This window comes from Piliocolobus tephrosceles, chromosome 3 (assembly GCF_002776525.5).
Source record: "Piliocolobus tephrosceles isolate RC106 chromosome 3, ASM277652v3, whole genome shotgun sequence".
In the NCBI taxonomy this organism is placed as follows: domain Eukaryota; kingdom Metazoa; phylum Chordata; class Mammalia; order Primates; family Cercopithecidae; genus Piliocolobus; species Piliocolobus tephrosceles.
In genome coordinates, this window is record NC_045436.1 from 22,583,176 (window position 1) to 22,593,939 (window position 10,764).

The 10,764-nt window shown below is 33.6% G+C and overlaps 1 protein-coding gene across 8 annotated transcripts in view; it reads left to right on the plus strand.

Moving 5' to 3' along the window:
- The window catches only part of SPOCK3 (SPARC (osteonectin), cwcv and kazal like domains proteoglycan 3), a 483,863-nt gene that overhangs the window by 166,163 nt on the left and 306,936 nt on the right, over positions 1-10,764 (plus strand). For 5 of the 8 annotated variants that reach the window (XM_023228615.2, XM_023228604.2, XM_023228583.2 and 2 more), the window contains one exon: positions 7,645-7,690. The exons of the other annotated variants lie outside the window; for them this stretch is intronic. In XM_023228615.2, the coding sequence (XP_023084383.2) occupies positions 7,645-7,690 (46 nt within the window). The remainder of the gene's footprint in view (positions 1-7,644; positions 7,691-10,764) is intronic. 8 annotated transcript variants of the gene reach the window in all.

Here is a 10,764-nt window from a genome sequence, read left to right on the forward strand (position 1 = left end):
GATAAGAAAGAAAATCTCAAAGAAATATGGATGGAATACAGATTAACATTCCTATGCAGAGCCAAGTTACTGCATGATTCCTCAGGATTTTCTCTAAGAATCTTCTATATAGGCTTACATAACCATTTCCTAAGGCTAAAGCCAACATTTAGCATCAGATGCTCGGTAGGGGAAGGACACTGGAAGGATTTATGTGATTAATTACAGCAAAATCCTGTGAACAAGGGATTGTTTGGAGGTTCTGTATCTGTGTATCTGAAGACGTGGTGTTAGGAAAGACACACTTGACCTGACTCAAGATCTTGTATATTTTCTTCATCTTAACCATTGACTAATTGTATAACCTGGAGACCTTCCAGCTATTCATTGTTCTGCAGCAAACCAACTCACTAAAAACCAGCCCAAAATGTAGTGGCTTAAAACCACAGTTTATTATTTTATCTTACAATGTCATATTCTGACTTTACTAGCTGGCTGCTTCTCACTTTGAGTCTCTAAAGTGATGGCAGTAAAATGGATGCCTAATTTTGAATCATTTGGAAGTTCAAAATGGTTCTCTCACATGCTTGGTAGTTGATTTTGGATGTCATCTGGTAGCTCTGCAGGGGATATAGACAAATGGCTTCTCTGTGTGGCTTGGGTTTCTCTTATGGTGGTTGGAAGAAAGGTTTCTCATGAACTAGCACTAGAATGTCCTCAATGCCATTCTGCCACATATTATTAGTCACAGTCATAAAAACATATGCTATTCAAGGGGAGAAGGATGAAAATTCATCTTTTGTTGTGAGTAAGTAGCAGGATGAATATGCAGTGAGGAAAGCCACTGATAAAGGCCATCTTTGGAGATCATCTATGCCTATACAACAGAAGCTTTGGATTCTTTATCTCTAAATTTAGGAAGAGCTAGGTAATACTTCAGATACCTTGGGAAATTAAATTTTTGGGTTCCTATGTCCTATATCAACCTGTTTATAAGTTAGGCTCCCCATGAAGACTTCTCACTAGCAACATTTGTGGTTTATTGGTTTTCTCTTCTTGCTCCCTTCATGCTTTGAATAGGTTTCTCTTTACATACTTAGTCCATTCTGAATGCATCTGGCTTTCACATTAGATTCTGAGCTCCTTGAAGTCACCAGCTACGTACCACTCAATTTTCTTTTTCCTTAGAATCTATTGGAGCATAATAAATATTTATTGGAACAGTTTAAAAAAGTAAAATCCTAAGTCTGATATGACACTGGAAGATTAATAAGGTCATAATTTATGTACATTTGGCATCAGAAGTCAAGGGTCAGAGGTCACAGTGGAATTATCAAAAATCTGCTTTCCAACCACCTATTCCATATCTTATAATCTTCCTAAAATATACCATATATTTTATTCAAAATTTTTATTTTTACATGATAAAATTTAATAGATATATTTATTTGTAGCATCATAATGATCGGTGACAAATACTAGAATGTTTTTCTGGCTATAAAAATAATTAGTGCCATTTTAAAAATACATATTGTAAACTAGAACTATATTAGTAGTTTGTATGCATTAATTTAATATTTACAAAGCTTAACACATTATTAGTCTCAATTTTCAGAAAATAAAATTGAAAGAGTGTAAATATCAGAGTAAATGGTAGATATAGGGTTCAAGCCTAGACTTTTATTCTTCTAAACGCTTGGTCTTTTCCCTGATGCTCTATTATTCCTTGCTGTTTGAATTCTTCGATATTTATTTTTCATTCTAATATATATTGATTGAAATTGTTAAGCTAAAATTTGGAAATTTGTTCCAGGACAAATTCATCCTTAAATCTTCATAATTATTCTTTTTAGCATTTTATTAAATTTTTTTTTCATCCTAATTTAACTGAAATTGGAGCCAATTGTTACGTGAACGAGATCACTCATAAAACAGTGAGGTATTTATTTTTGGAACAAGAGGAAAAATGACATTTTAAACATTTTAAACAGTGATACATTAATGAAATACAATTAATAACTATTAACATAATAAAAATGTAATCCTGAATGACTTAAGAATAAAGAATGTCTCTACTAAAAACACAAAAATCTAGGCAGGTGTAGTGGCCGGCGCCTGTAGTCCCAGCTACTCCGGAGGCTGAGGCAGGAGAATGGCATGAACCCGGGAGGCAGAGCTTGCAGTGAGCCGAGATCGCGCCACTGCACTCCCGCCTGGGTGACTGAGCAAGACTCCATCTCTAAAAAAAAAGAAAAAAAGAAAAAAATAATAAACAATGTAATGTCAGTTGGGACTGTGAATTAAAAAGAACAAAGTAAGACAGTACTATTGGAAAAGGCTGTCTGCTTTTTGGGTATAGTATAGCATTGATGCTATTACTTTAAGGGAGAATGTATTGCTAACATGTTCATTTTAGTAATAAAATGTTAATAAATATAGTTGGCAGTACCATAGCTGAATCTAATGTTGGTTTGTATGTATTTCAAATGGATGACTCTATACAGGGGTCTTATATGAAATCCTAGTGACATCAGACTTCAGGTAAGAAAGTGAAATACTATAGGAATATTATTAGGTAAACTCTTTTCATATAGATTGACCAGAATATTCTATACCCACCCGGATCGAGACTGTCATATTTGCTTAGAATATGAGCATACTGTAACAAAAATAGTTACAATTGATAATCATCACTTTGACATTCATTTTGTATTTGAAGTGTGCCTTCAAAAGTATTATCCTCTGTGTCTCACTTTATAATGATGTGATCTTTTTTCCATAGTTTTAAAATACTTTATAGCAGTTAATATAAATTGCCAAATAGTTGTGAAAATATACAACAAAATTGTGTTCAGTAGACTTCAATAGTGTCTCTGTTTACTAATATTTAAAAGTGTGATGGTTTGTAAGCATTTTTTTTTTAAACATAGATTTTAGAAAAACTTTATTGCTGAAACAGCTCTTCATAGCCACTGGGATGGCTTAAATGGCTTAATAGTGGCTAACATAATGCCTGAGTGTTACTCTTTTTATGTTCATCTGTAGGCATTTATGGAGCTTTTGGGCATCAAGATCTCCTATTCCCAATTGATTCTGTATCAAAATCTATGAGGATGCTTAAGCAATCTCTGACCTAGTTTTGTGCCAATCCAAATTATTCCTTCAGACAATGGGAGAGTTTATCAGTACAGACGTAGCTGTGTGGACACAAATGAACCAGACAGTTGACCTTTCCATGTAAGCTTATCCTTCCGACCCACTTCACCTGTACAAAGTCTAGTTGTAATCAGTTATTGGAACAGGAAACTAGCTTCTCCATACTGGGCGTGGTGTTTATTTATACTAATCACCTTTCTGAACTTATAGTTATGTTTTGTATTTATAAGAAAATAGAAATTTAGTCAGATATATTTGTATGTTATTTATTATAGCTAAATATGATAAGCAATATAAAGGCATAGAGCATAGACATATGAGAACATAGTTAAATAAATGACAGTAAGTCGATACCAAAGGGTATTATATAGCCATTATATAGTCATTAAATATTTTGGAGAAAAAAACTCATACAGTTGTAAAATGTTCTTTTGTTTTTATTTTTTATTTATTTTTATTTTATTATTATACTTTAAGTTCTAGGGTACATGTGCATAACGTGCAGGTTTGTTACATATGTATACTTGTGCCATGTTGGTGTGCTGCACCCATCAACTCGTCAGCACAAAATACTACACAAAAATCTGCATTTAAAATAGAATGTTTAATATGCTTTTAATACTATAAAATATGTGTGCAGAAAATCTGCTACTAGTAGCAGCACTTTGTTGTAAGGTATTTTGATTCACTTGTCTTTATTTACCAACAACTCTATATCAGCTGTCTTCACATGAGTGATTTTTCTTCCAGAGGATATTTGACAATAACTTGTTACTTTTCCCTTTTGTCACACCTTGAGGGAGTGTCCCCACCAGTATCTCATGAGTAGAAGCCAAGGATGGTACTAAATTGTGATCAATGCACAGAATAGTCTCCCTACCCCTAACACAACAAAGAATTATCTGGCTCAAACTATCAATAATGCTAAGGATGAGAAACTATGCTCTACAATACATAGGTGTGTTCAATAAGTGCACATATATTTTATTTAAAATTAGAGAAAAGGACACAGCATTAAAACCACAAGGAAAAAGACAGTTTAAACAATAAAACACATAAGCCCAATTTTTATGTAGACTTTATTTTGTGGACAACTTGCAGTTATTATTTCTATAACTATAAGAAGTTGGCAATGGTTTAATATTAAATTCTAATGGTCTTTGTAATTCACTCCATAAGTTTTTGAACGTGTGTAACAAGAATCCAACTTTGCTTCTTGAAACACTCAGGATTGGTTTCAGTCATTTAAACCCAGAATTTCTCCAATTGAAGGCATCTCTTGTAGTTGTTTTCCAAATCCCTAGTTGGCTTATTTTGGATATAAATTGAAGCCTGAAAACAACCAATATTCACACAAAGGTTTTGGAACAAAAGAAATTGTGCCTGAATGAACACTTAACATGAAAATACTTTTATTTCTCATCCTGACAAAATTCCTAAGATTTAATGAGGTGAAACTGTTTTTTTTTTAATTAAAAAAATGTCTAATGATGTCAGAACACAAAGAATATATCTAAAAATGGCTTAGTAGTGGGGCTACTTTCCTTTTCCATCATATATATGTCTGATCCCCACTGTGGTCAGACTCAAGATTGCCCTTGACATAACCAAGAGAACCAAGTTCATGTTTCACAATTGTGATTATAGATTTTTATATAGCCGTGGTCCAAAACGCACCAAGTTGACCATATTATTCTGAAGGAAGATCATTAAATGTGGTTGAGGTTAGCTTTTAAAATTATATTCTTTTTAAATATGCATCCCCCCTAATTCCTGCTCATCTATTCAGGTATTCAGTATTGCAAACACTATGTGTTATGTGAAACATGCTGCTTTGACATTATGTGACTTCAGTGCTGACAATGTCAGTTCTACAGCTTTTCCACCTTCTTGGTCTCTGTGATGTTTATATGAATGGAGTCACTATTACAGTAAAAACTTAGCCACGTCTTTTCGGGTGTTGCCACTGGTAGCTGTACCATGTCAGAATAATCTGAGATGACAGCAAAAACATTTTTCTTCCTGCATTTACTATAGCAATAAATGTTTGGAGAGAGCATTGGATTTGAAAATAGGAGGAGGAGGAATTTATGGCTGCTTGTAAGAAATCAGAAAAAGAAAGGATTTGGTGAGCAGTAATGACAGCTTGTCCATGGTGTTACCCAAAGACACTGACAGACAGAAACTTGACCCTTATGAGTAGCTATTAAGATTTAGCACCTCCTTTATTCCAGATATGGTTCTGGCATTTTGCACAGTTGATAACTAATCCCAATATCTCCTTCTCAAATAGATAGAGACTATTTTTCCAACTTTCATCACAGGAATCTGAGGATAGTCTAGGCCGTCATCTTTTCTAAAGTGATGCAACCAATGAGTGGTAGAGCCAGACTTAAAATTCTGGTTTGCCTGTCTCCAAATCCATCACTCATGTGTGCATGTCTAGCTTTCTGTTCTGCTTCAGAAGAGATGTAAAACCATAGCAGCCCAATTCCTCCCCATGCTTGGAATGAATAATAGTCATCACCTTCAAATAGTAAGATACATTTTTAAAAATAAAAGATACTAAATGAGTATGTTATGTTGCTCAGCTCAAGTTTTGAGACGGTTATTGGAGTAATTTAATTTGAAAGTCTAATTTTCCAAGAATTGTATCATGCTATAATTGTATTTAAAAATGTTTTAAAGATAATAAATAATCAATATTTATTTAATTATCTGGCAGCATTATCCTTTCTTAATCTAATCGTAGATTATCTAGTGGAAAATCTATGTGTATAGATTGCTATAATTTGCCTTCCTCTTAATATAACCCTATCTGGACATAAATGTATCAACTACAGTGATGTCATTTTTTTTCTCTTAGTTTCATTTTTTAAAAAATTTGAAGTTGGTGGAGTGCAATTTCAGAAAGTATTGATTAACTGTTAGTCACATTAAAAAAACCTTCTGAAACTTAATTTAAAATTTTCATAAATAAATTAAAAGATTGTATTTATTTCTATGATTGAAATCAGTACTGCATTTTCTTCCTTATACAGTGGAGACACTGCAAAAGAGGCTAGAAAGAAGATTCAAAAAAGGAAGATAAGTCATTATATAAAAAGGATAACTGCACTCGTATGTTTATCACAGCACTATTCAGAAGAGTAAATATATTAGATTCAATAGAACTGTCCATCAACATGTGATTGCATAAAGAAAATGGAATAGCATTCAGCCATGAAAAGGGAAAAAATGTCTTTTGCCTCAACAGGGGTGGAACTGAAGGCCATTATTTTAAGTGAAACAACTCAGAAAGAGAAAGTCAAACACCTCATGTTCACACTTATAAGTGAAATAATACACATGAGACACTTGGAAGGGTGGGAGGGTGTGAGGGGTGAGAGCTGAGAAATTTCTTAATGGGAACAATGTACACTATTCAGATGATGGTTACACTAAAAGTTGAGATTTCACCGCTATGTGATATTCATATAACAAAACTGCATTTATACCCCTTAAATTTATACAAAGAGAAAGAATCTCTGCTTACCCCTTTTGAATTCTGTAGCTTCTATAGCTTTCCAATTAACTGACTTGAGTGGGTCTAACAGTTTACAGCTTGGAAATGTTATAACTTCACCATGATGTGCTACTCTCTTCTGGCAGGTTACCATAGTGACAACAGAGTATTAATTTCAACAGTGCCATCTTTTTAGTTTATAATAAAATATGATATTAATGAGGAACTTTTATAAGGCTTTTAGAGCGGTAAATAAATAGACGTGGTCTATTTGGCCTTACTTTTCAAAATTCTTTCCAGTATGCTTTGCCCTACATTTGTGCTGTACTATCGTATTTACTAAGTATATTGTAAATATATTGCATTGATTCTTTTCCATATTAAAGAATTAAACTTTAGGCAGGACTTAATTAGGTGTGCATGTTTTTCTACCTCTAGATTGCATTTTGATGAACTCCTTAGATATTCGATTAACAAGAGAATGATTTGCATAAAGCATATTTATACTCCATGGGCCATTGCAGAATCACTTGGTATTTTCCCTGCTATATTAATAGTTCCACTTACTGTTGTACTAGGGGACAATGAAGTTGTATAATTGGAAACTGGTAAGATACTTTATAGCTTATTAGCTTAGGGTAATTATCTGCATGTTATAATATGCACTGAATTGTAATTGAAAATATTGCATTGTAATATTTAGGAGAAGTGGCAACCAAAAATAGTTAAATTGTTATATTAACCATTGACTTGCAATGAAAATGAACACATTTATTGGAAGACATTTCTGTAACTTGTAAACAGTGTGTTCCTTTTTGATAACTATTTTTTTCTCTTGTTTCTTTTTTATTTTTATTTATTTATTTTATAATTTGCTGCTTGCCATTGCAGGAAGTAGAGGTTTGTATACAGCTTCTGTGTTTCATATTTAATTTTAGATTTTATATGAATCCTTGCATTTTAATTACTCATATACACTCAATTCACATTATTTTCCCCCTTAGGATGATTATTTCCGCACTTGGAGTCCGGGAAAACCCTTCGATCAGGGTAAGAATCTAACTATTTTAAAATAAAAATCTTTATATGTTCATAATCATTGTACTTTTAGAAATGATATATATTGTGTGGTTAGGCTTGAAAATACTAAATACAAGAGCTTACATGAATGGAAAAATTTATGCAATAATTGCTTACATTTCAGCATAATATTTTTAGAAGTAAGCAATTAGTTATTATGATTATGTCAGGATGTCTTTTATTTTTAGATACATGTTTTAGATGACTGATTTGGGCTTCTGAACGTTACCAGGTTTATTTTTTGTCAGTAGATACAAGTCACTTCATCCAGTTTTCGAGTGCATTCACTGGGCAATAGATTTATTTGTGCAAACTTTTAAAACAAATGGCTTTTTTTTGCCTCTTTTCCAATTAATAAAAGGTTTCTTTTAAGATGAGTAAATTCATAATTAGACTCAGCTGGGGTCTTAACAAGACCCAAAAGGAAAAATGTTACACAAAATTGGGGCTTCTCCACCTCTTTTCAAACAGCTTGCAATTCTGATTATCTTACCTTTAAATGGAAAACAGGAAATATGGATGAAAATGGAAATACTTCTACATGTGCAATGAGAATGGACATATCAAACCCCAAGCAATCATAGTTACATAAATAACTAAAGAGATTTGTTTACTAAAGTTCACATTTAAAAAGTATCATACTTTTAAAGTTTCTTTTTGTAAATTTCTAGTCTGTGCAAAGTAGAAAAAAAATTTCTTCTTTACATAGAGTATATAGTAACCATGCAAAAGATAATACTCTGTGAAGTAGTCATACTTAAAAATAGAAGGCTTTGTAAGAGTGTTCAGGTAAGTGATTAGATGATGAAGACATAATATGTTATTTAAAAGAGCTTAGAGTATTTTGCTATGTTACAAGATTTTTACTTAATATTTGGGGTGAATGCTACAACACCCATGCTGTATGAGTGAGAAACCACCTGTGTGGACCTAGACATAGACCATCATCAACATTGATATTAACATGGAGTCTGAAATGGTCATTCAAATTAGATATCTTCTTAAAATGACTTTTTTTCTTATATATTTCATTGGATTTCACTATCATCCAGTGTGTGTTTGTGATATCAGCATTTTAAAATTATAAAAGAATTATTTTTGAATTTGTTACTAATAAGTCAAGCCAATGCTCTAAAACACAGGCAATAAAAAAATAATGACATGCAGACAGAGATGTTACTTGCTGGCTTTCTTGGGAAATGAATTTTTATGATGGAATCATAAACCTTGTAAAATGGGTGTTAGCTATGGAATTTGTCATACTCGGTGCATCCAGTTATAATAAAGATGCTTTTATTTTCCTTTATGTGTGCATGACATTGTGTTGAACTGCAATTTATCTCTCTTAAAAAAAGAATGCTATTTTAGAGTCTTCCAAACAATTAATGATACAAGACTGATTTGCTTTACTATTCAGAGAGGTTTTTAACCTACTAACTTAAAAATATTATGTTTATCAGGCAGGAATATGCTTATGACATGATAATAGCTAATATTTATGAAGAATGTCCTATTTTGAGTGACTACTCCAAGTTTTTGATATATATTATTTAGTTTAGTTGTTATAGCCCTGCAAAGTAGATGAGAAAGTTAAGATATTGAAAGAAGTTAAGCTCCTGCCCAGGTTATATTCCCACAGTGTGGCAGAGTGGGGATTTAGATTCAGTCAGTCTGAACCCCCAAACCTATTTCCTAATTGCAATGCAATATTACCACTAACTTGAACAAATGTTAGAAATAAAGTTAAAACAATATGTTGTGGACTATTATCGGGGGAACCAGCCCCCAATATTTCAACGTAAGTTCTTTTCTATTTTCTCTAAGTGTTGGCTGGTCTGAGAAATAAATGGAAAGAGTACCAAAGAGAGAAATTTCAAAGCTGGGAGTCCGGGGGAGACATCACATGTCAGCAGGTTCCACGATGCCCCTGAACCTCAAAACCAGCAAGTTTTTATTAGTGATTTTCAAAGGGGAGGGAGGGTACAAATAGGGTGTGGGTCACAGAGGTCACATTTCAAAGGCAATAAAATATCACAAGGCAAATGGGCAGGGCAAGGTCACAAGGCCAGGGTGAAACTAGAATTGCTGATGAAGTTTCATGTCCCACTTTGCATGCATTGTCATTGATAAACATCTTAACAGGAAACAGGGTTCAAGAGCAGAGAACGGTTCTGACTAGAATTTGCCAGGCTGGAATTCCCTAATCCGAGCAAGCCTGGGGGCACTGCAGGAGACTAGGGCAGGTTTCATCCCTATCTACAACTGCATAAGGCAGACACTCTCAGAGCGGCCTTTTTAAAGGCCTCCCCCTGGGAATGCATTCTTTTCCCAGGCTGTTAATTATTAATATTCCTTACTAGGGAAAGAATTCGGCAATATTTATCTTACCTGTTTTCGGCAATAAGAGAAATATGACTCTGTCCTGCCCGGCTCCCAGGCAGTCAGACCTAATGGTTATCTCCCTTGTTCCCTGAACATTGCTGTTATCCTGTTCTTTTTTCAAGGTGCCCAGATTTCATGTTGTTCAAACACACATGCTTTATCACAATTTGCAGTTAATGCAATCATCGCAGGGTTCTTAGGTAACATACATCCTCAGCTTACGAAGGTGACAGGATTAAGAGATTAAAGGCAGGCATAGGAAATCACAAGAGTATTGACTGAGGAAATGATAAATGTCCATGAAATCGTCACAATTTATGTTCAGAGATTGCAGTAAAGAGGTGCAAGAAATTATAAAAGTATTAATTTGGGGAACTAATAAATGTCCATGAAATCTCCACAGTTTATGTTCTTCTGTCACAGCTTCAGCAGGTCCCTCCATTTGGGGTCCCTGACTTCCCACAACAGACTGTCAGATCTCAAGTTTTGATTTCTTGAACATATATGGTTGATAAACATGTAATAAAGTTTTGTATCAAAAAAATAAAAATAGAACAAAAATTAGATTGAGATATGTGTATTTGTTTGTAGCTTTGAGTCAAATTAACCAACCTAGTTGTAGACTACACTGAGGAGTGAGCAAAATAATCCTATTTCCATCT